General features: G+C 36.3%; 1 protein-coding gene and 1 pseudogene across 1 annotated transcript; one reads left to right on the top strand and one right to left on the bottom strand.

The window, feature by feature from the left end:
- Positions 1-840: 840 nt before the first annotated feature.
- On the bottom strand, positions 841-2,775 carry LOC106316687 (bidirectional sugar transporter SWEET7). The gene is made up of 5 exons (XM_013754575.1): positions 2,556-2,775; positions 2,377-2,413; positions 1,708-2,089; positions 1,416-1,535; positions 841-1,191 (listed from the first exon to the last, which is right to left on the bottom strand). The coding sequence occupies exons 1-5, from the start codon at positions 2,599-2,601 to the stop codon at positions 1,027-1,029; spliced, it is 750 nt and encodes a 249-aa protein (XP_013610029.1). The 5' UTR covers positions 2,602-2,775; the 3' UTR covers positions 841-1,026.
- A 2,700-nt stretch (positions 2,776-5,475) lies between these two features.
- LOC106314708 lies at positions 5,476-12,688 on the top strand (annotated as a pseudogene).
- Positions 12,689-26,784: the final 14,096 nt, after the last annotated feature.

The raw sequence follows: 26,784 nt of genomic DNA, 5'->3' as shown, positions 1-26,784 counted from the left end.
ACTGTTTCTCATCAGTAATCCATTATTTTGCCCAGCTAGCAATAGACTCATCCACGGACTTATAGTCCTGGATTCTGAGATTCCTCCAATCAAATAGGATCTTTGGTAATAACACCGTTCTTTGGTGATCATATCTCGATTTTTTAACTCTGTCCAAAGGTCTAGATGATTCTCTATAGTCAGATACTGATCTTTGAGACTCTTAATAAGATGATGGCTAATAATTAATATTGTCCTGTATCAATCTTTCTTATTGGCATTATTGCCTTCTATGATACATTCACCAAGTCTTTTTGACTTTAGGATAATCTTTTTATCTGCCCACCGTAAATAATTATCTCCAGAGAGATTTAGGGCAGCAAAATCCAGGTTGATTTTCGATATCTCAAATCATATATCACTCAATATTTAGGTAGACTGCATATTTAGGTGTATTGTGTATTCTACGTTGGGTAGATCATTGTGTCTTAGGTAGACTGCATATTCTAAGTCGTCGTAGAAGGTAGATTTGATATTCTAACACCTTTAGTCTGTTTTTAAACTTACTATGCTAAATATTTTTTGAATACAAAAATATTTTTCATATATGCATGTGCTTGACTATTTCATGTTTTATATTTTCTTTAATTTTTTTGCATTGTAAATATATTGATATGAATTTTTATTTACGAGAAGGATAGTGAATGTCCAAAAGTGATAAAAATTGATTTTGTACTAAAGGGACAATAGTTTAGTTTATTTGTTTTTTTTTCCCAAAATTCCTAAAAACTAAAATCATAATCCTAATAGAGATTCTGTTTTAATAGTATAGATTGCTTTCCACGTATATGCCCAGGCTAAGACGTTTTTTTTAATTTTTATTTGAGTCCGCATAATCTTTAAAGTTGGAACATTACACACCCCATAGTTTTTAAAAGGGCACATCGCTCCCCAAATAACGGACATCGAAATTACTTAAACAAAGGCTGAAAATAAAAGCATGATAATCGGACGGTGAATAGTTTGAGTAGATCAAATCAAACGCCACTAAGACGATGGTTGCGCAACTTTCTCAGATCCAATACGAACGACCGCACTGGATAAACCTATCATCGGTTGTCTCTCTGCCATCATTTTTTTGGTGGATTTGTAGTATGCAGCGTACAATATTAACTGGGCCAGCCCAAATATACATCCAATTCCATTTGGAATCTGAACAAAAAAATGATTAAAATCAAATTAATAACTTTTTTCTTTTTTTTTTGTAACAAGGCTTATTAATAACTTTTTTCTCCTAAGAACGAAGTATATATTTATCATTTATTGTACTTTATGATATTCATTATTTGGGTTCAGTATTTTCTTCTTAAATAATATGAAATCTAGTTTTACAGGTAAATCATGAAACTTTGATGAAAAAGAAAGAAAAAACTCACAGCTATGAATGGATCCAAAGGCATGAGTGCATAAACAGTCCAAACACCCGCGTTTAGAAATGCAGCTAACGACAGCCAAAACGGCATGAACTCCACGCTTTTCGTTCTTATTACCATTTTCTACATATATTTTTCGATGTAGTTATTTTACAAAAAAAAATAATTTAGTTGCAAGTTTTTAAAAGAAACCAAAGTCATAAATGCATCATTAATATTGAAACCCAAAAATGGAAAAAAATATTTAGCAAGGAAATATAATTCTGATAAATAATAAGTATTAACAAAAACATACCATAACAGACAATGGAGAAGCATACATCATCACGTTGAAAACGCAACATACGATTCCAACGCTCATCGTACGTTCTGTGGTAGTGTGTTGTAAAGTGAAGACCAAGACTGCGAGAATAGCCACGAACAGCGTTTCACCCGCTAAAACAGCAGCTATTACCAATCTCTGTTTTGGGCGGCCACTGAAAACGAAAAAGATGGTAATGAATACAACTTCGATTAGGATGCCTGCACCGTTGATTGTAACGACCAGTGTGCTGTCCGGATGCACCATAGGGAGTCCATAGAGAACCCAAACGAGACAGTTTATTAGAGTCGCTAAATACGGTATTGGTGAGTATTCCTCCACTGACTTCTTTTTCACGATCCTTCTAAAAGTTGGCCTGAATGTAAATGGAACATTAGGTATAAAGTAATCATTTTAATTTTTATCGCTTGTTACATTATCTATTTTTGCTAGGAATTGTTTTTCTCATTTTATGTTACCAAGTTTAATAATTAATTTTACTAACTATAATACCTTTATCTTTTTGGAAGAAAATCTAGTAAGCTAATTTTATTTATTTTTATTAAAATATTTATTTTCTTCAAGAAAATCAAATATAAATATTTTTGTAATGAATTTTCTTTGTTTCAGAAATTTTATTCAAATACTATAAAGAAATCTTACGTTGGTGATAGAAACAAACATAGTGCGATGGCATTTCCTGCAAATTTGATCAAATGAATTGTAAAAAACAACATATTAGAAGCAAAAGGTAGGCTAATGAAAGTTGTTAAAGGATAAAAGGTTTGTAAACGTGAATAATCGCAGTTACAATAAAAAACGTGAATAATCGGAAAATATACCTATTATACCCACAATCTTCCGAATTGTTAACTGTGCAGACGCCATACTTTTGATTGTAACTAAAGATAACGATGATGGTGGTGAAGAAGAAGAGGGAGGAGAAAACGAAGACGAGTTTAATCAAGTGATTAGAGAACCATTTCAGTTAATAGTCAGAGAAGAAGGATAGTCGATTGGTGGTGTTTATATATAATGAGATGAGAAGAGAAGGGTGCGAGAGACCATGAATACAAATGTTATGATGTGACATATATTAATACCATCAACATACATGTGTCATGTGTGAATAAATGCATGCACCATGTACAATAAAAATGTGAGTAAGTCAGTAATTATCGGTTTATAATCTAACTTTGGAAGGTAGTTGAATTATATAACACACACATTTATGATAGCATAGACTAGTATATAAGCACAAATGGCATTTATATATCCAATTTATGGTGGATTAATGATAAATGACTTATTATGTACATGAATCTATCTTATTAAAACATAAATATTGTGTTGGACCCAACCTTTAGTCATGTGTAATATTGCATAAAATATAATTAATGATTAATGAAAATATTATATCTATATTAAGGTAATTATGAAAACAAAATTATACTACTATTTATGTTTTTCAAACAATAGACTAATTAATCTTATGTCCAAACACTATAAAACATTAATTCTCACCTCTTAATAATTTTTATTAATCTTAAAAAAAATTTGATAAAATTAAGTAATTGACTAACACTCAAATAATTTATATAAGAAATCAAAAATAAGTATAAATTTTTCGGTTTTAGATATTACAAAATAATTTTATTTAATATAAAATCAGTTAAATTAATAGATTTTATTTATATTTTCATAAATAGAAAACTACATTCAAGCTTTCATAGTAAATTACATATTATATACAAATGGAATTTTAAAGTCAATAAATTGACATCAAATAAGTTTTATAGTTCAAAATTTATCAAAAATATATATCACACAATTAATCAAATAAATTGCAAAAACATATATAGTTAAAAATTTATAACGAAAAAATTAAAATGTTTGAAAATAAAATTAAGTAATATCTTATATAAGTTCATATTAGTAGAAATATAAAATAATATAATTATATATATATTCAAATATATTAGAAGAAAATGTTAAAACATTTTATTTCCTTAATAATTTTTAGTTAAAAATATTCATGCACTTTTAAGCATGGGTCAAAATCTAGTTCATCCATTAAAGTGATGGTCAGAATTAGAAGAAGAAAAAAGTGGCCCTTCTCATAAGATTATGTTATAAATTACTTTATAATGTTATCTATAACATTAATTTTTCTAAGTAATTCAGTGATTGTCCAAATTAAACAATTATCCTAAAAGGATCCTCAAGAAACAAACAAAAAAATTGGGTGGTCATAATGTTTAGCTTGTTTTTTTTGGCCAAACTTTGTTATAAATCATATCAAAGTTTACAAGAATATCAAGAAAAGGAAAACAACAATGAAACAAACTCTATTAAGTTTGAGAAATGATTACTTTTCTAACTAAAAATCAAAATATTTGTTGTTTAATCGTTTTCAATTGTCAAAAATGGTGGAATTGAACATATATATTGCTGATATCGAATAGTATATATGTAACGTTGAAACTTAAAATTACCAATGTTAAAGTTTAGGTATGGTGTTAATAGTAGCATCATCTCATTACGTGGGTTTAAGCAAGGTCTTTTGTCATTGAGACATACTAGTCCATTTAACCTTAGGAGTAGGAAAAACTGAAGTCTCACTCTGGTGCACAAAAATAGCAAGATGGCAACAACTACTTGCCTAGAGGTTTAAATCTTACAATATAATTCAAATTAGATTGTCAAATGTAAACATTTTAGATTGCCTAAAGACTCTTATCTAACAAGCTTATACTCTTCCAATACTATTTTAATGGTGGTAAGTTGTCAAATTTGAGCATTTTAACTATACAAAATACTTTATTCAAAGCTAGTTATGCCTATTAATGTGTTATTAAAATCTCATGATAAATATCCTTTGGCTTTATCTCGTTGTACTTTTATGAGCATTATTTGGCGCATATCATAATTAAGCTTAATTTTGGGTTCACAGAAAAAAAATCAGGACTTCAATTTTGTGAGATTTGCTTCTTCCACTTTTCAGAAAAAAATATCTGCCGTTACTCAAAGAACATTTAAAACCCTACCATGGTAAAAAGAAATTACGAGGAACAAAGAACATTAAAAATAGAGAAAATTACTCAAATAGAACAGAAAAGTTGTTATATAAAATACAATATCATACATCTTTCGAAAATTACTCAAATGTTTGTAAACCCCTTAGCAAATTACAATAAATACCATTGGTTATTTTTTTAAAATGTAATTATTTATAATTAAAAAATAATTAATAAATCCACATCACTAATAACTGTATTCACATCACTAATAACTTTGATCTAAAGCTACGGGAAAAGAAATCAAACGATGTTTAACTTAAAAATTTCTTTGTCGATTAGACCCTCAGCACGGTTTGAGTCTGAAATTGTGTTCTCAGCAATAGTCTCCTTCGCAAGCGTCTTCTCCGCAAGCGTCTTCTCCGCAAGCATCTTCTCCGAAATCGTTTTTTCTGAAATCGTAGTCTCCGCAATCATCTGAAATCTTCTTCTCCGGTATGTTTCGACGATTTACTTTGATTTTTTTGAGTTTGTGGCTAAATTTGATTTATGTTGTGCCTGAGTTTGATTTATGGCTGATTTAGTTTTCTACTGCGGCTAATTTATATATGCAGTTATGGCTGAGTTAGTTATCTATCGCGGCTGGTTTATAAATGTAGTTGTGGCAAAGTTTTTTTTTGCTGGTTTATTGTATGCTTTACGTCTGATTTATCATTGCTATGTTATATATGTCTTTTATGACCAAATGGATGTTTCTGAAGATCAAGCAATGGATTACCCTCTGAGACTCTACGATGAAGGGGTTTATAATCTTGAAAATAAAAACATTAATCACAATGGCCGTATAGGAAACATCCCTCAAATCATAGACACAATAGGATAATATGTGTGGGATAACCTGAAGGAGTTTCATGTTGGAGTAATTGCTAAGCTAGCTGATAGGAAATTTGTGCGGTCTGGTAAGGTTGTACACTATCTACTATGTAGACAACTGCGAGTATATAAGAAAGAGATTTGGTGTCTCCTTGTTGATCAACTTCTCAGGTTTATCTTACATGAATTTAGTGAGATCACGGGGTTAAACACATATCCATTGTCAATAGAAAGTTTTGAATCTGAACTTGACAAATACAAAGCATTCTGAGAGGAGTTGAATATGCGGCTTGTCATGTCCCCGATCCTAGATAGGATCGTCCGGACGGACCATGGTGCGAGGAAACGCACCAATCAGGTCGTAAGACCTTGAAACAAGCGTATCATGGTCCAACAGGAAGGTTAAGAGCATCAGGAAGCTGAGACTTAACCAAAATATGAGGGAAACAAGTAATAAGGAGCTGGACGAGTGAACCGGTAGCTGGACGAGGTCCGGATCAAGCTCAGTCAGATAGGTGCAGCTGGAAATCAGTTCGCCTTGATTTAATCAGCTCATAGGAGCTGGAAGACTAGCTCACTCAGCTGAGAACAGTTGGTGGTCAGCTCACCTCAGCTGGGAGGAGTGTTCCGGTCCGAACCAGTGTGGTTGGGTCCGAGCGGTTATGGACCGAGCCGGTGGTCCGAGTGTGACGGTTACTTCAAGTGCATCATAGGTCGGACCAGGAGTTGAGCAAGGGCTCAGGAATTGATTTGGGGAAAAGGAAGAAAAGGGAGAAACCGCCAAGGGCAGTTATGGGGCGACAGTTATGGGGAAATTGCCCCTTTTGGTTATCTTTTTGGTAACTGCTCGTCCAGGCAGTTATGGGGCGGTTATGGTCGATTTCTTCTTTATTTTTCCTTGTCTCTGTCGAAAATATGAGGGGAGAAGACAGAAAACTCAGACAAACATCCAGAGAGGAAAGATAGACAAACTAACGGTTGGGCGATCTGATCCGTGGTGGTTCGTGGTTGTTTCCAGTGGAGTTTGTCTGTGAGATCAAGAGGATTGATACTAGGCAGAAAGACAAGGAGAAGGAGATTGAGAAGGAGAAGGAGACAGCCCCTGGAGATCGTAACCCTAAGGTGAGAGGTGTGGCCGAGAACCACCGGACATAGCCGGCGGATGAACCGTCTATGCGTATGGTTCGGTCTGGTTCATTTGGTTACACCCATCTCTGATCTTATACTCCGTTCTTCATCTATTTCTTGTTGTGGTATTGGATGTTGATGTTTCAGATATGGAGGCACTGATTCTAGGCCTTGGCCGGATCAAAGAACTGATGACAGTTCATGGCTTTGGCTGGACTGACCATGATCATGATCCATATGGTCTGGATCGATTCATTGGATTCTGATCATGGGAATCTCTTAGTTGGGATTAATCATGAGTTTTCATGAATTTTAATTCATTTTTGAATCACTTTTGAAATAGGTCATATTTTGGCCTGATGAGTAATTTGATGTTTTGATATGATCCAGTCATGCAGTGTGATAGATTCTTGTGTATTAATCTGATCATGTGTTGTGTTTGTGATGTGTTGGTCTCAGGTACAGACATGAACCGTGGTAAAGGAAAGGGACTGTGAAGACTCCAGCCGTGGGAAGATGTGTGGTGATTGATTCATTGTTGATAGATGTGAAATACTGATAACCTATTGTGCTTGTTGTGAACTTATGCTAGCCTAATGTGCAATTTGTTTATTCTGAACGAATGAATGATGTTTGATTCTGTTTATCTATCTATGAAGTATGTATTTGCCTTATTGATTCTGATTGTTTAAGTGTGTAACAATGAACCTCAAAACACTGATAAATACTTAGAGAATATTGGACTTGAATCGGGATTAATGGAATCAAATTGGTTAGGATTGTTTGGTGAGACTGCGGTCTGGTTGGATTGAGGAATCCAGGATCGGGTCTTACAAGTTGGTATCAGAGCATGCTTGATTCTAGGATTTGTTTGAGTTATTTGTTCACCACAGATCGGCTGTTGAGACTCACGGTAGGTTGTTTGTTTATTTGATATGATTGTTTGAATTGTTTAATCTTAGGATTGATTTGAGGTTTGTGTGTTCTGCTATGAACTAACCCTTGTGTGTGTTTTTAACCCTAAGGTTGCTGAGAAGACTAAATCTCAGAGAGGAAAGGATGCGGCTGGAGCATCCGGAACTGTGGGACAGGATGGTGCTGTTCAAACCGCAGTGTTACCAGCTGGAACCATTCCGACCACAGTGTTACCGACTCAGGAGGGGCTGGGTAACAATGAGACCGGACTTCCAGTGGATACGATCCTTCCTACTGAGACTCGTGTGGATGCTGCGGATGGTCAGCAAGAGCAAGTCCGAGAGGATGATGTTGAATCATCCAATGCAGAGAATGAAGATAACTTGGGCATTGGTGCAGAAAATGTTGGGGTTGATGGTGTGGGGGAGGTAGTTGAACCGTCTATGAGAGACATACTGGAAGCTATGAAACTCATGGGAGCTCAACTGGTGACCTTGACTCAGGCGTTCACCCCGTTGGTGAATCCACCTGTGGGACAGGTTACTCCTCCGGTTCGTGCGGCTGCTCAAGTGGCTGGGGTTCGTCCGAGACAGGTAGCTGAGGTGGTGGAGATTGACCCACCAGCTAGGCCTGTCCATCGTATGGATTACCTGAAGGTTTTGGAGCACATATCCAAGTTGGGGACTAAACACTTTGCTGGAAGTGTTGATCCTATGGAGGCAGATGAGTGGAGGAGTCGGTTGGTTCGCAACTTCCGCTCAACTCGTTGCCCTGTGGATTATCAGAAGGATATTGCAGTGCACTTCTTGGAATGTGATGCACACAACTGGTGGTTGGCTCTTGATAAGCGTACCAATGGCACCATTGAACGCTTTGCTGATTTTGAGGTTTAGTTCAACCACAAGTACTTTCCAGCTGAGGCATGGGATTGCCTAGAGTCTAAGTTCTTGGACTTGGTCCAGGGACGCAGGTCGGTCCGTGAGTATGAGGAAGAGTTTAACCGGCTCAGGCGTTATGTGGGTAAGGAGATGGAGGACGAGGCAGCACAGATTCGTCGGTTCATCAGAGGCCTTAGGGCTGAGCTCCGGACCTAGTGTTCAGTCCGCACCTTCCACACTGTATCTGAGTTGGTTGAGAGGATGGCTATGCTAGAGACCAACCTCGCAGAGGAGGTTAAGCAGAAAGTGAAGAGTGTGCTTGTGTCCACGGCTCAGAGTAGTGAAAAGAAGAGAAAGAGGGACTCGGTCGAGGAGGGTCAAACCTCAAGTAGTAGGTCTGAGTGCCCTAAGTGTGGCCGATACCATGGTGGTGAGTGCTGGAAGACCATGGGAGCCTGTACTCGTTGTGGTACGATGGATCATTCTGCTAAGGATTGTCCTAGTCCGGCAAATGATTCCAGAACTTGTCACTACTGCGGCCAGAAGGGACATTACCGTAGGGACTGCCCTAAGATGCAGGGTGGTCAGAGTAAGGGACGTGCAGAGGCAAACAAGCCAGTCCAGAGCCGGGGCCAGACCTCAGCACCGCGTGTGTACGAGCTGTCCTAGGATGTGGAAGGGGCTCAGCCTTACAAGGCGATCACTGGTAATATTCTAGACTTATACTTTTTCAATTCCTGTAGAATTGCTTGGTATGGAACCTAGGATGGATAGATACTTTGGTTGGGTGTTGTGTAGGGACCCTAAGTATTGGTGGTGTGGAAACACACGTGCTTTTCGATACTGGTGCTACACACAGTTTTGTGAGTCCAGATATGATCGGAAAGGGTATGTTCCGGTATGGAACCTTGAATGGTCCTGACAAAGTGAGTGCGAACGGAGGGCAGATTATGAACTCACTAGGTCTGGTTAAGGACATCCAAGTGATGATCTTGGACAGGCCGATGCCTGTAGATCTGATTGTTGTCCCCCTAAAGAACCATGAGGTGATCTTAGGTATGGAATGGCTTGGAAAGAATCGGGCAACTCTTGATTGTCACAGGGAAGGGTGCAATTTGAGAATGAGTTTGGACCGCCGATCAAGTTCCAAGGGATTAAGCCGACCTCTTGTTGTTTGGTGGTTTCAGCAATTCAGGTGGAAAGGATGCTTGGAAATGGTAGTGAGGCCTTCTTGGCTACCATTTACACCGATGAGGTCGTAGGGGGTGGTGACCCGGATGGGATACCGCTGGTCCGGGAGTTTCATGATGGGTTTGGGTCTTTACATGGCATTCCCCCTGATAGGGCTGACCCATTCATAATAGAACTGGAGCCAGGGACGGCTCCATTGTCCAAAAATCCATATAAAATGGCTCCGGCCGAGATGGCCGAGCTGAAGAAGCAACTTGAGGAGTTGCTTGATAAGGGTTTCATACGCCCTAGTGTATCACCTTGGGGAGCACCAGTCCTATTTGTGAAAAAGAAGGATGGTAGCTTCAGGTTGTGCATTGATTATCAGGGGTTGAATAGGGTGACTGTGAAGAACAAGTACCCATTACCCAGGATTGATGAGTTGTTGGATCAACTCCGTGGAGCAAAGTGGTTCTCCAAGATTGACTTTGCCTCTGGATATCATCAGATTCCAGTTGCGCAAGGTGATATAAGAAAGACCACGTTCCGGACCAGGTACGGCCACTATGAGTTTGTGGTCATGCCATTCGGACTGACCAATGCACCAACTGCATTTATGAAGATGATAAATGGTATCTTCCAGAAGTACTTGAATGAGTTTGTGATTATCTTTATAGATGATATACTCGTGTACTCAAAGACCAAGGAAGACCATGAGAGGCATCTTCGGGCAGTGCTGAGACGCTTGAGGGAGCAAAAACTCTTTGCTAAGTTGAGCAAGTGTAGCTTCTGGCAGAATAGCATTGGTTTTCTTGGAGACACGGTGTCTGATCAAGGAGTGTCGGTGGATCAAGAAAAGATCAAGTGTATTCGGGAATGGCCTCAGCCAAAGAATGCTACGGAAGTACGAAGCTTCTTGGGATTGGCCGGCTAGTACCGGAAATTTGTCAAGGGGTTCTCGAGCATAGATCAGCCCATGACTAAGTTGACAGGCAAAAACGTGAAGTTCGCATGGTCTGAGGAGTATGAGAGAAGTTTCTCAGCACTCAAGGACATGTTGACTATTGCACCAGTCCTGGTATTGTCAAAGGCGGATCAGCCTTATGTGGTGTATACTAATGCATCAATCACTGGACTCGGATGTGTCCTGAACCCGAGTCCTGACACAGCATGGGAAGGTGATAGCCTATGCTTATCGACAATTGAGGAAGCATGAGGGAAATTATCCGACCCATGATCTGGAAATGGCAGCTGTGGTGTTTGCCTTGAAGATATGGAGATCATATTTGTATGGAGCCAAAGTGCAAATACTTACAGACCATAAAAGTCTAAAGTATATATTCACTCAGCCTGAGCTAAACTTAAGGGCAGAGGAGATGGATGGATTTTGTTGCAGATTATGATCTGGACATAGCTTATCATCCAGGAAAGGCTAACCTAGTGCCTGATGCCTTGAGCCGCAGGAGAGCGGAGGTATCGGCCGAGAGTGAGGCTGAGGAACTGGAAGAGATGGTTCGGTCACTGTACCTCAACACATTGGTTGGACAGAATGAGCCATTGGGGTTGGAGGCAGTGGATCAGGCTGATCTACTTACCAGAATTCCCCAAGCTCAAGGTTTAGATGAGAACCTTAAGAAGGTTGCTTCCAACGACAAGACTGATTACCAAACGACGAGTAATGGAACCATCTTGGTCAATGGAAGGATTAGTGTTCCTAACAACCAGGAACTGAAGGAATAGATTATGAGGCAGGCTCATAAGTCTAAGTTCTCGAGTCATCCGGGATTGAACAAGATGTATAGAGATCTGAAGAGGTACTACCATTGGGTGAGAATGAAATTTGATGTTGCTCAGTGGGTGGCTAAGTGTCCTACTTGCCAGCTTGTGAAAGCAGAGCATCAGGTTCCCAGTGGTCTACATCAGAACTTACCTATACCGGAGTGGAAGTGGGATCACATCACAATGGACTTCGTGACTGGGTTTCCCACGACCAGGAACCGGAAAGACGCGGTATGGGTTGTGGTCGATCGCTTGACCAAGTCGGCACATTTCTTAGCCATTCGAAAAGGAGATGGTATGGATCAGATTGTGCGGTTATACATGGATGAGATAGTGCGGTTGCATGGTGTTCCAGCAAGCATTGTCTCGGATAGAGATCCAAGGTTTACATCTTACTTCTGGCAGGCTTTCCAGAAAGCTTTGGGAACCAGAGTAAACATGAGTACATCCTATCATCCTCAGACGGATGGACAGTCCGAGAGGACGATTCAGACCTTGGAGGATATGCTAAGGGCATGTGTTTTAGACTGGGGAGAGTCTTGGGAGAAACACTTACCTTTGGTGGAATTTGCATACAACAACAGCTTCCATACCAGTATTGGCATGTCACCATATGAGGCTTTGTATGGTAGGCCGTGTAGGACACCTCTATGCTGGACCCAAGTGGGGGAGCGTAGTATGTTGGGTCCTGAGATTGTGGAGGAAACCACTGAGAAGAACATAATAGTCAAGGAAAAGATGAAGGAGACACATGATCGCCAGAAGAGCTATGCTGACAAGCGTAGGAGACATCTTGAGTTTGATGTCGATGACTTAGTGTATCTCAAGATGATCACCACCTTTAAGGGTAGGACCAGAGTTTCTGGACGAAAGAAACTAGATCCTAGATACTTAGGTCCGTTCAGGATCATAGAGAGGGTGGGTGCAGTGGAATACAAGTTAAACTTGCCATCAGCAATGGATGCATATCACAATGTATTCCATGAATCCCAACTCTGAAAGTGCTTGTCGGATCGGGACATTGTTTTACCTGAGATTCCTGCTGATCTAGGTAAGAACCTAACCTTAGAAACGAGGCCGGTTCGTATCGTAGATCGGCCAGAGAAGGCAACGAGGAAAAAGACGGTTCCCATGATCAAAGTGGTGTGGGATTACAATGGTAAAGACCTCATCACTTGGGAAACAGAAGCAAGGATGAAAGCTGAGTATCCATAATGGTACAGACAATTCCTTCCTGAGGAAACACTTAACTCGGATTCGAGGACGAATCCCATGTTAGTGGGGGAGACTTATCATGTCCTCGATCCTAGATAGGATCATCCGGACGGACCATGGTGCAAGGAGACGCACCAGTCAGGTCGTAAGATCTTGAGACAAGCGTATCATGGTCCAACAGGAAGGTTAAGGGCATTAGGAAGATGAGACTTAACCAAAATATGAGGGAAACAAGTAATAAGGAACTGGACGAGTGAACCGGGAGCTGGACGAGGTCCGGATCAAGCTCAGTCAGATAGGTGCAGCTGGAAATCAGTTCACCTTGATTTAATCATCTCATAGGAGCTGGAAGACTAGCTCACTCAGCTGGGAACAGTTGGTGGTCAGCTCACCTCAGCTGGGAGGAGTGTTTCGGTCCGAACCAGTGTGGTCGGGTCCGAGCGGTTATGGACCGAGCCGGTGATCCGAGCGTGGCGGTTACTTCAAGTGCATCATAGGTTGGACCAGGAGTTGAGCAAGGGCTCAGGAATCGATTTGGGGAAAAGAAAGAAAAGGGAGAAACCGCCAAGGGCAGTTACGGGGCGACGGTTATGGGGAAATCTCCCCCTTTTGGTTATCTTTTTGGTAACTGCTCGTCCAGGCAGTTATGGGGCGGTTATGGTCGATTTCTTCTTTATTTTTCCTTGTCTCTGTCGAAAATATGAGGGGAGAAGACAGAAAACTCAGACAAACATCCAGAGAGGAAAGATAGACAAACCAACAGTTGGGCGATCTGATTCGTGGTGGTTCGTGGTTGTTTCCGGTGGAGTTTGTTTGTGAGATCAAGAGGATGGATACTAGGCAGAAAGACAAGGAGAAGGAGACCGAGGAGGAGAAGGAGACAGCCCCTAGAGATCGTAACCCTAAAGTGAGAGGTGTGGCCGAGAACCACCGGACATAGCCGGCGGATGAACCGTCTGTGTGTATGGTTTGGTCTGGTTCGTTTGGTTACACCCATCTCTGATCTTATACTATGTTCTTCATCTATTTCTTGTTGTGGTATTGGATGTTGATGTTTCAGATATGGAGGCACTGATTCTAGGCCTTGGCCGGATCAAAGAACTGATGACAGTTCATGGCTTTGGCCGGACTGACCATGATCAGGATCCATATGGTCTGGGTCGATTCATTAGATTCTAATTATGAGAATCTCTTAGTTGAGATTTATCATGAGTTTACATGAATTTTAATCAATTTTTAGGAATTGGTTTGATGATGTCAATTTGTGACCGGTTAGACTGACCATGATCAGGATCCATATGATATGGGTCGATTCATTGGATTCTGATCATGAAAATCTCTTAGTTCGGATTTATCATGAATTTTCATGAATTTTAATTAATTTTTGAAGCATTTTTGAAATATTTCATATTTTGGCCTGATGAGTAATTTGATGTTTTGATATGATCTAGCCATGCAGTGTGATAGATTCTTGTATATTAATCTGATCATGTGTTGTGTTTGTGATGTGTTGGTCTCTGGTACAGACATGAACCGTGGTAAAGGAAAGGGACTGTGAGGACTCCAGCCGTGGGAAGATGTGTGGTGATTGGGTCATTGTTGATAAATGTGAAATACTGATAACCTATTGTGCTTGTTGTGAACTTATGCTAGCCTAATGTGCAACTTGTTTATGCTGAACGAATGAATGATGTTTGATTCTGTTTATCTATCTATGAAGTATCTATTTGCCTTATTGATTCTGATTGTTTAAGTGTGTAACAATGAACCTCAAAACACTGATGAATACTTAGAAAATATTGCACTTGAATCGGGATTAATGGAATCAAACTGGTTAGGATTGTTTGGTGAGACTGCGGTCTGGTTGGATTGAGGAATCCAGGATCGGGTCTTACACGGCTTGGGTTCGGACTCAAGTTAGATGAATTGAGGCCATCATTAGAGGTCAGTTGAACCTGGAGTTTTGAAAAGTGGAAATGGTTAGGGTTGTTGCTTCTTCAAGCCATATGATTTTATGGTTTGCATCATAATTCTAGAATACTTTTCAAAAAGAGTATTTGATGATGAAGACATGATGATGAAGACATGATGACTTATCCATGAGGTCATACTGCATATGAAGTTCTTGTTGATTATATTAAGATGTTGAATCCACAAGGAAAGTCATACACCCTTAGCGGCATGAAGGATGTGTGGTTGGCTTGAGCGTATGAATCTGTCACTTGCTTTAGAGAGCTTTTTGGGAAAGTAGTCAATGAGCAAGAAATTCCCCTTTTGTGATGGGGTGGAAACCATAAACATACAAGTCTTACTGCTGCAATATCTAAGGAGATCAGTGATCATGGAAAGCTAAGGTTTAAGGCTGACTTATGAATCATTTAATGTATGAGTTATTATTTATTTGATGACTGAGTTATGATTTATTTGATGACCGATTTATGAGTTACTTGATGGTTGAGTTATGATTTATTTGATGGCTGAGTTATTAATTATTTGATGGTTGAGTTATGACTTACTGTTGTAGGCACGTGTGAGGAAAATGGTAATGAATGAGGTTGTTGAAAAGTTGTTTTCTCAGTGGCCGGGTGAAGCAGATGACCCACAATTTGATAACTTGATAAAAATCATACTAAAACACATTACCTTACCTATCTAAAAAAAGAGGGCCCTAGGGCAGATATGTTTGTTAGAGGTTTTTGGGATGTGTAGAGGAATGAGAACAAAAAAAAATAAAGTATAGAGTTTTGTCAGAGGCTGAGTAACCCACAGAGAAGCAGAAGAAATATAAGAAACGAAAGGAAGTGAACAATAGTGAGAGTGAATATGCAGATGTAGAGAAGAAGAAGCAGAAGAAGGAGAATGCAAAGGGAAAGGGTGCTAGCGAGAAGTAAGGTAAGAAAGATATAGAGAAATATGCGGCTCTGATGAGTATAATCACTACTCTGGAGCTGGAAGACTAGCTCACTCAACTGTTAACCACATACGATACCAACTTTTCAGAGTTCACCCGAAACTTGGCAAATTTGGAGAAAAACATTGGCGATAGAGTCAAAGCTACAGTGGAAGAGCGTCTGAGAGTTCTCGGGTAAGAAAAATTACCCAAACCGATCATAAACTCTCAAAAGTTAACAACCTATCTTTACCGCAGAAGTCTGTTAATAGTCCAACGGCAGTTAAGACCCCTGCTAAAGGCCAATGCAAAAATACTTTGGATGAGGAGTTTTCTAAGGCCAATGAGAAAGGTTTGGGGGTGAAATTGAATTTGAAAGATGCCAATGCTAAGGCCATTGGTAAAGAAGAATTTGGTTGAGGAGTTTGGTAATGCTGATGCAACAATTGTGGGTAGTGTTCTTGATTTTGTTACTGTTTCTCCTGCTAAGGAACCAGTATACGGATGCAGATGCAGGGGTATGCCAACAGAACCAAGTTGATGTAAAAAAGCAGGAGGCTAATCTAAAAAAGGAAGAGGCCGCTGCTAAGAAGAAAGAGGCGACTGAGTTAAAGAAGAAGGAGACCACTGCCTTAGAAAGACAACGAGGACTCGTGCAAGTGTAATGAGAATACCTACTACGAAGAAACATCAGACTGAAAATGACAGTGAGCTTGAGGATGTGACCAACGAATATGTCGCGGCAGAAAATGAACTGTTGCCGAAATCTTATGAGGATGAAGAGGAAAGGATTAGGTCTACGAAAATGAAGGCTTATCGGGAGAGACGTTTTCAATAATCTCCACATGGGGTTGCAATGATGCCATAATATGCTCATTCAGCACAAGTTTTTTCTTATATTGGAGACAACGGAATGACATGCATGAGGAATAATTTTGAACCTTCAACAACAATCTATGATCCTATCGCACCTGTTGATCCGACTAAATTGGATAAACTTAAGCAACACCTAAAGCCATTTGAGTATTGACCTTTACACCATTTGTTGATACAGTTATTTACAATATTTTCCTAAACTGACTTGTGCTTAATTGCTAGGGACATTTGACTTACAAGGTGTCACGGCAATGTTGAATTCTACAGATACCTCATCATTGAAAGACCGCAATGGCCAACAGAGAATATGGATGGGCTGTTTGATAATGTAAGTCTACTTTATATCTAAGTTCTATATTATGTGGGACTAACTTGCAAAATTGTACAGCTGATTTATTTAGTTTAAATATACTTTGTGGCTGAGTTATATATTTATTATGTGGGGCTGACTTGCGATACTTTACGTCTGAGTTAAGTATTCTTTTAGACTGAGTCAATATTCTTCGTACAACATATTTGTGCGTATTTGAGAGTCCTCATGAGAAGGTCCCCACGAGATCCCAACCCATTCTGGTCCAAGCGCATTGCTTTATTGGGCACTTGGTTCGTTCAAGTATGGTGTATGGATTACAAATTTACAACCAGTTCAAGATCAAACCAAAATTGTTCACATTGAAAGATACTGGTTATGAAGATTTAGTAAACGGTAGGATGCCCACATACAATCTGACAAACATGAAGTGGTTAGAAGATGTGGATCACTTGTACGGACTGCTTCAAACTGGAGGTGATCATTGGGTGGTGTTTTACGTAGATCTCGGAAAGGAGAAGATTTATTGCTACGATCCAATCAATATTGGAAAGATAACACCCAAAAGTGAACAGAAAATGCTAGATGCATTTAGGCTACTTACGCAAATGATCCCTGTAATGCTGAATGATTTAGTTTCTTCTAATCTCCGAAAACCTAACTACAAGAAGTTTGCGTTCCGAAGGAGGAGATGCAAAAATAATCCACAAAACACCCAAGTTGGTGTAACTTTTGATGGATAAATGATGCAAATATTCAGGGTTTACGTGTCAAGATGGTAGCAGAGATCCTCGATGAATAAGGAAGTGATATGTGTTCACAGTTCAAGTGATTTACCATTCATAAACCTTTTATTTTGTATTTGACGTATGGTATGTGTTTATTTTGTATTTGACTTATGCTATGTTAATTCGGTCGTGTCGTTTGTATAACTCAGCCATGGTGTAGTAACGTCCACCATTGTTTTCAAAGCTTTATTTGAGAAAATGTAGCTCAACTGAATCTGATGGCTCGACTCCTTCAATCCATAATCATCGAGTACCAACTCTGCAAGCTCGTCGCGTGTTGTTTCTTCATCTATATGCAGAACTCTACACCCTCTATTGTCGGTGTTAAATACATATATGTTTTTCTTGGCCTAATTATCGGAAACAATAATTACCGGATCCATAAGATATCGGAGAAAGATGAATGAAAAAGAATAATAGTGAAGAAGGTAGATGAAGAAGGTAGATGAAGAAGAAGAAGAAAAAGACACGTCCTCTGTAACATAAACTATAATTTGATTGTTGTAACTTTAATAATGACACAAAAAATAGGAGCTGATGACATGGAAAATTGGTAACTCAGTCACCAAACAAGCACACAACTCAGCCTCAATAAATCAGCCATTAAGTACAAATGTAAGTCAGCCGCAACATGAATACTATTTTAGTAATAAATCTTTCGTTGATAAATCAGCCGTAATTAGGCTGAAAAATATTAAGTTAGCCGTATTGCCAAATAAATCTGTCGTCAATTGAATGCTATCATAATAATTAATTTTTTGCTAATAGGTCAGTCGTAATTAAGCTGAGTTTACTATTAATCCAGCTCATTACAGATGATTATACGTAAACCAGCCATAACTACCTTTCTTAAGTCAGCCATAAGTTTAATAACACACCCAGCCGATGATACTAAATCAGCCGGAAAAACATAACTCAGCCGTGTCTTATCTACAAATAAGCCAAATATTTGACAAATCAACCAACCAATGTATAAGTCAACTGTAACTTGTGTTCGTAAGTCAACCATTATCTCATAAATCAACTATAATTCTGTAAATCAACAATAATTTACGACTAATTTATGTTCGTAAGTAAGCCCATATCTTATAAGTCAGCCGCGTTGTTTAATCAGCCGCAATGTATCCATAACTCAATTGTCAATACCACCGTAGCGATTTTTTACATGGCGCCGAAATTATTTTTGAAGTGGCATTAAAAAGTAGTGGCATTCTTGTAAGTATGTTTTTGTCGTAACGTAATAAAATGAAACGCTGTGTATTTAAAAAATGATAGTAAAAAAAATTACATGCTTCTAGTCATATTACCTAATCTGTGTGCTGATTAAATTAACATCCCTAAAAAATAATGTATGTCATTATTTGACCAAATTACTAAAAGTTTTAATTAAATAATAAAATCATAAAAAATAATAAAATCGTAGAATACGTTGTCAAAAACAAAATATTCGTAAATTACAACTACGCAAAACCATTCTAAACCATTTATATGAGATTAATTAATACTTTTTTTTTTGAAAAAGAGATTAATTAATACTTTGAATATTATTCTAAGAGATTCATTTTAACTTACTTAATCTTTAAAATAATATATATGTAATCCCCAGACATGCATGGCATATATATATATATATATAGACACACACGTCACACACACACACAAACACAAATATAATAAGAACTACATACAAAATTATAAAACCTCTTATTCGCCTCTCTACTTTGTCGACAGGGTTATCCATTAGAACACTTCAAAGCAACATATATTTCGTTGCTATCGTCTAAAATGCAACGCGTTTTATAATTATTTCAGCTTTTGAGTGACCGTTCATCTGCTTTAAAACAGAATCTACACGATATAATCACGTAGTACTTACTAATGGTGTTGATAATTGGTCTCAAACTCTCACAGTGGGCTAATATTGTTTATTGATGTGTTAGACGAAAGATGGCATCACAAGTTTCATTTTGCGGAAAATCATTGCATCGTAGCAATTTAATACGATGTTTAATTCGTACTCTCAAACATTATTTATATTTAAAATGAGATGATATTGTTGTTAATATTTTTTCACAAAATACTTGAATATATCACAAAATAATGTCAAACACAGTGATAAGTTAGTTCACATTGTCTATATATATTAATCAGCAAATGTATAATAAACTCACGTTTAAGAAGAGTAGGTGAAAGTAGTAATTTCTGAGGAACCTTGGCCATAGTGGGGATCGAGGACATAACTAAGTTCACAAAAAAAGGTTCACATAATAGTTTAGTGGATTATATATGTACTACAATATGTGAATGAATGTATGCATCCACGCAACAAAACGGAAAGGTAATTGTGTAATTTTGAATGCTTCAATGATTTCACTCCTTGAAGAAAAACACGATACATTCAGATATTTTATAGTAGACCTCTAAAAAATGACTTACAATGACATCTATCTACACACTTATAAATGTTCAGCGCATCTATTCATCGACATATAAAAAACAAACAGAAATTTCTAAAGGAGAGTAATGAATATCGTTTTCTACTCTTGTTTTAGTAAACAATAATTACAATACCTTTCCTTTTAATCTTTAATAATTACAAGGACCTAGTAATATTGCGTAAAGAGTTATTCTTTGGTTCACCCTAGATTCACCAACCAATAGGATTTCATTATTTCAAATTCGATATATTTTAGAAAAAAAACAAAAATATTGCCAAATTATATTATGTTTTTAAAATAAAAAGGTAAAAAAAAATATTAGTTACAGAAAAAAAAAATTTAAAATTTTTTTTAACGTTGTCAGCAAAATACTAAACCTTAAATCCTCAATCTGAAATCCTAAACCTTTGGGTAAACCCTAAACCCTTGGATAAACCATAAACTCTAAATCAAAAACACTAAACACTAAAATCCTAAACCCTAAATCCTTTAGTGTTTTATTGTTTACTGTTTTTGATTTAAAGTTTATGATTTATCCAAGGGTTTAGGTTTTAGGATTTAAGGTCGAAGGATTAGGATTTAGGGTTTAGTTTTTTCCTGAAGACGTTAAAAATATACTTTTTGTAATTACTACTATTTTTTTATTTATTTCTTTTTATCTTTTTATTTTAAAAATATAATATAACTTGACAATATTTTGTTTACTTTTTATAAAAGATATTGAATATAAAATAACACAATCCTATTGGTTGGTGAACCTAGATGAACCCAAGAATAAGTCTTGTTAGCGCACTGGAGCAGGCTTTTAGTTCTTTTTAAAATTAGAACTCAAAATCTTATGAAATGAAACCTAATATTTCATTAATTTAGAAGGTAACAGTCGAGCAAACTGCATAAATTAAATCTATAACTGTGTAAATTCGCAAAATAAGGTTTTTGTTAAACAAAAAGATAATAAGAATGTAATTACGGATACAAAAATTGGTCGAAAAATAAAATGAATTGGATAACAGAAGAATGGAATCATGTTATCCTAGGTGTGAAAGAGGAGATCTGCAACATATGTAGTCATTTTTGTGAGCTATTTCTCAGGCAGCAGATAAATACGAGTGCAATTTCTTGTAAAGGCGAGAGAAATGATGAGAGTTATCTACTCATAGAGAGAAAGAATCAGAAACCTGCCTTTTTCATTTGGTTTCCATACAAAATAGTATCGGGTCAAGAGTCTAGCTCGACAGGTTTTGAATCAAAGATGTGTTGTTTCGTTTGTGACAACTTCTTGACAAGCGCACTTTGACTTATACAGGCAAAGACAGTTATCTAAAGTTCTACTAGTCTTATATATCCTTTTTATCCCTTAGGATTAGGAAGATAATAAGGTGGCTGTATGTATCTCGTTCTTATGTGTTCTCGACACGTGTGAAGAATAAAAGACTATCATGAACGGAGATTTCAAATATTAGTAAGTCTAAAACGTGAAAGCCTAATCTTCGTAGGAATAGTTGTTGCTTCTAAAAGTAAACGTGAGTTACTTGGCCCGGATGATCTTGTTGGAAGTAAATTTTAGAGTTAGCTTGAAGCTCAAGTTATACTTTTATCCTAGTTGAGTTATGATTAGGATAAATATGGTTTTTCTAGTGTGATAATAGATCTATATAAGGATATGTCAACTTGTGACATAACTTATGAGTTTAAGAGATCTTGTGAGAACTTAAGTTATTGAGAAAGTTTTCTTATAAGCTAATAGTAAGGATTGAGTTATTCTTATTGATCTTATTGAGTTCATAATACGTTTGTGATTAAAACAATAGATCTAGTTCAGTGATCAGATTGTTGGTTGGGATGTGTTAGAAATCTTTAGGCCTTGTTTAATTGTTTGCGAGTGAACCTTGTACTTAATTGTCTTCTTGTCTATAAAATTATACACGCATTTATACAATCGGATCAAAACACCCTTTAACGCTGATCCAAACAAAAAAAAAAAAACAAAAACAAAAAGGAAACTATGAGTCTATCTATGACTTGCGCTACACGATCCGGTTGAAATATTTACTTCTAATGACAATTTCAATCTAAACAATATTCAAAATAGCTCTTTGAAAAATGCACCGTTTTGAATACAATTTAAAATTCAATTACAAATCAAAATAAATTATAATTTGATTTATAATAAAATATAATTTTGCGAAACATAAATGAAAAAGTGTTTTTTTGTGTAACAAAATATATGTTTACTTACTATCAAGCCACCAGTGTTCTCTTAGTGTGAGATATTTATTTGAACAATTTTGTCAAATAGTTTTTTTTTTAGTTTTTTGTCACAAAAATAATATTCAAAGAAGAAAATGACCAAAGCTTCCTCTCTTATCTCATTCCTAACCAGTGGAGAAAAGGTTCGCTCATGCTAGAGTAACCCATTTTTATTTTGAAAATTATAATTATAATTTATAATTTTTAAAAATTTGAAACCATATCTTCAAAACTCCATCTCTTAACTCTAAAATCTAAATTTAGATTAGTTAACCCTAAGGTATACTATAAATGATACTTTTACTCTTTAATAAATTTTTTTGGTCATTTTTTTTTTTTGAAAACTATTTTTGTGACAAAAAAACTTAAAAATGGTTATCATAGAAAATTTCTCTATTTATTTTACAGGTTTTTGAATGTTCATTTTTATTTTTTTTGTTGTTGGAGAAGTTTATTACTTAGACTAATAACTGTTCAACAATTCTTGTTTTATGGCCAACTATGACAAAAATTACACTTAGACTCGTTTTCCCGCTACGACTTGCTAACGCAGCTTTTGCGGTTGATAGCGGTTGACAGCGTTTCAAAACAATCATACAAACCGCTACAAATCGCTCCAAACTGCTCTGAACCTCTTAAAATCAAAAGATGGTTCCAGCTAGCGTTTGCGGTTGCGGGTGGAAAAATAAAAATAAAATTATTTTTAAAATATTTAAAAATTTTAAAATGGAAATATTATGACTAAAAATATATACATATTTTATATATTAATTAAAATTCACAAACAGTATCATAATTTTTTTTATAAAAACTTTAAACTAACTATTTATTAAAAAAATTAAACATTAATATACACACATATATAAGATATACACATATATAAAACGAAATAAAATATTTTTAAAAAAAGTTTTAATATAAATCTTCAAAACAAATTTTATTAAAATAACTTTCAACTAATTTAAATTTTTTATACATAAACATAATATTTTTATTAATCATAGTATATTGTTAATTATTATATTTTATTACAATAGTATGTTTTAAATATTTTTATAATGTTATAATATGTTAATATGGATAATTTATTATTAAACCGCTGTAATATCTTATAATCAATCAATCACAAATATCCCGCAAACGCAACAATTTTCAAACGTTGTGCCAGTCATACAAAACGCTTAATAAAACTTAGAAACCGCAACCATCTGCATCCGCAAACTCTCGCACCCGCAAACTCTCGCACCCGCAACCGCTGCGTTTAAACCAGTGGAGCCCGGATGTTCAGAAGACTCCTAAAGTTGCGGTCAAAGGCTCTTAAGCTGTTAAAAAATTTATGTCGGCAGTGGAGACACTGCTTTCTTTTGGTGGGGGACCCCAGGACGCCTCTTGGATCTTTATACTCCTTCCTCGGTGAGTCTTGTCCGTCTCAGCTTGGTGTCCCTCTCTTCGCGCTTGTCTCTGACGTAAGAAAAAATGGTTCATCTTGGTCCCTTCCTCCGACAATAATTGTATTTACTCATATGCTGTCTGGAATACTGTCTCTTGCGCCTTCACCTTGGTGCTCCACCATCAGCTTGGTCTGCTTCACTGTCTTGGTTACCTATAGCTTCCCAGGATAGTCATGTCTCCCTTGCTCTCCTACAGGGTTGGCAATCCTCCTTTTATTGCATTTGGCAGGAGCGCAACTCTCGTCTTCATAGATGCCTGTCTTGTCCAGCCTCAATGGTTGCAGCCAAGATTATCTCTCTGTGCGTGGATAAATGCTCATATATGAGCACTCTTGGGTCCTCTCTAGGGCCTCACCTCTGCGGTTATTTGGTCCCCCAATCCATAGTGCGAGGAATACAATTATTTGCTATGCTGCTGTATTCATTGCTTATCAGTTCTCTGATTTTCCCTTCCCTCTAATTTTCTTAAACTATGTTCAGAAGCTTCCGTGCTTCAATATTGATTATTAATGAAAACCTTTCAACAAAAAAAATCACATTGAAAACTAAAATTTCCATTTCTCAGTTTGCTGAATGAACTATTTAAAAAAAAATAGAAAGAATATTTTAACCCATTAGATCACCATCAATTGGGTGTAGTCACATATCTATCATTGGCAATATTAATTTTTTATTTGAGAAGTTCTAAATCTTTAGAATAAAGTTTTTCTGTTTTAGAAATAATACTTGACGATAACTTGCGCCCTGTGTGGGATGAATTTTTTAAAATATATTGTATTTAAATATTATAAACAATATACATTTTGTTATCAATTACTTTTTTTTTTTACATTTGATTAGAGGTGGATATTCGAGTACCATTTGGTTCGGTTCGGTTCGGATCCTTGCGGGTTTGGTTCAGTTCGGATCTTTGCGGATCTAGTTCGGGTTTGGGTTTGGATAACCACCTTAATTTTTTTTTCAAAAATTAAATTTCATCTAAAATTTAAAATTTTCAAAATGTAAAAATAAAAAAAAATATATAACATATAAATTTGAATAATGCATGCCAAAATTCTTAAACTTAACATAAAAATTGGTTTAGCTTAAATATTTGGATAGAAAATCAATAGATATTCTAAGTATTTTAGGTATTTTAAGTATTGTTTAGCTATTTAGATATGTACTTATAAATATTTTTATATATTTCCAAGTATTTTGGACAACTTAAAAACATCTTATATATTTTGTATATTCTTTTAGATATTTAATATTTAAAATAATTAATATATTTAAGTATATAAATCTGGTTCGGATATATTCGGATACCCAAAATATTTCGGTTCGGATTGGGTTTGGTTCCGGTTCTCTAGATAACAATTTTGGTTAAAGTTCAGTAATGTTTTTTTGGTCGGTTTTGGTTCACTTTTTTTGGATTCAGATTTTTTGCCCAACCCTATATTTTTATTGTGACAAAATTCTAAACGAAAATGATGGTGGTTCATATTGATTTTGGGTATGCCATAATTTTTAAACCAAAACACATTTTACTATGTACGTGGTTCATTTAGTTAATCATTAAAACTGTTTTAGGCCCATTAAGGAAATCAATGGGCTGAACTTAAAAATGTTACCATTTCAATTGCCAATCGGCACTTCCACATATTCTATGTCGGTGTTGTGACGAATAGAAAGGGATTAGGGTTAGGAAATCAATTTTTTTTTGTGCAATCTATGTTCTCGCTAGGTGATTTCAATAGCTTCTAAATAAATCTTAGTTCTATCCATATCTTGTAAGATTTGTAAACAATATTAATTAATAAAATCTTACACATTCTGAATTGTTTCTCAATTAATATATAGGAGATTAGAGTAATCACATAAATCAACATAATACCTCTTGTTTATTTAAAATATATTTATGGTGAATAAATTATAATAACCATTTTATTTATTTTATATGGTATATAATTATATTTTAATGATATTCACTACAAGAAAACATGTGATTAGCGACTGCATTTTGCGACTAAGACTGCAGTCACAAAATTTAACGACTGATTACTGACTCATTTGCGACTCATTTGTGACTATATTAAATTCGTCACAATTCAGTCGCAAATTTACGACCAATGATTGTAGTCGCAACGTAGTCGTATATTAACGACTGTTTTGCGACTACAGTAAATTTTAGTCGCCAATTAGTCGCAAAAGTTGTGACTGTTTGCGACTCTTTAAACGGGTTATAACACTACAAGAAAACAAGTAGATACCGACTGAAGAATCGGTAGGGAAACAGTCGCAAATTACGTATTACGACTGAATAGCGCCTAAACGTTATGGTCGTCAATCATTGTGTCGGTAATTAGAGCGGTCGGGAATCGGTCGCTAAATTACGACTACCTTACGACTAAATTACAACTAATTAAATCACTCGGGCAATAGTCATACTATATTACGACTACACTCCGACTATTTAACGTCTAATCTACAACTACTTTCTTGGCAAGAATTTCGTTTAAATGCAGTAGTTAATCAGTCGGATATTCGAAGTCGTTAATCAATCGGGTTCTTGTAGTCTTTAATCAGTCAGTTATGTGCAGTCGTAAGTTAGTCGGTATTTTTAGTCATAAATCAGTCGGTACTCGTAGTCGTAAATTAGTCAATATATTTCTGACTGATTAGCGACTACAGTTATTTTATGAGTCGCTATTTAGTCGTAAAATATTTTTATTACGACTGTATTCAGACTTCTTTTTTGTTATTTTAATTCCTAATTTTATTATTTGTGCTTTCTTGTTTGTGATGCTATTATATAATAAAACAATATTTATTAAACAAATCGTGAATTTGAAAATACTAGTTATTTTTAAACCTGAAAATGTGAACCACCGAGAGTTTACCAAAAATGTTACCTACCACCGAGAGTTTACAAAAAATGTTACCTACAACTAAACAAAAGTCAAGTTTCATGTCCAAGAGACATAAACAAGAAAGCATGATCAGGTGGTGGAATTAGTAGATACGAACTGATCAAATCTATGATCAGTTGCAGACAGAAACTTCTTCACTACAGCAAACTCATTGATCTGCTTTGCTTGCTCTGCAATAGTA

This window comes from Brassica oleracea, chromosome C9, assembly GCF_000695525.1.
Source record: "Brassica oleracea var. oleracea cultivar TO1000 chromosome C9, BOL, whole genome shotgun sequence".
Classification (NCBI taxonomy): domain Eukaryota; kingdom Viridiplantae; phylum Streptophyta; class Magnoliopsida; order Brassicales; family Brassicaceae; genus Brassica; species Brassica oleracea.
This window is presented reverse-complemented; position numbering and strand designations above follow the sequence as displayed.

What these genes read in the sequence shown, in the direction of transcription:
- LOC106316687 (XM_013754575.1), bottom strand. Translation starts at nt 2,601, where the DNA reads ATGGCGTCTGCACAGTTAACAATTCGGAAGATTGTGGGTATAATAG. An exon ending in CTTCTCCATTGTCTGTTATG is followed by an intron (nt 1,536 to 1,707) that starts GTATGTTTTTGT and finishes AAATATATGTAG; the next exon opens with AAAATGGTAATAAGAACGAA. An exon ending in CTTTGGATCCATTCATAGCT is followed by an intron (nt 1,192 to 1,415) that starts GTGAGTTTTTTC and finishes TTTTTTGTTCAG; the next exon opens with ATTCCAAATGGAATTGGATG.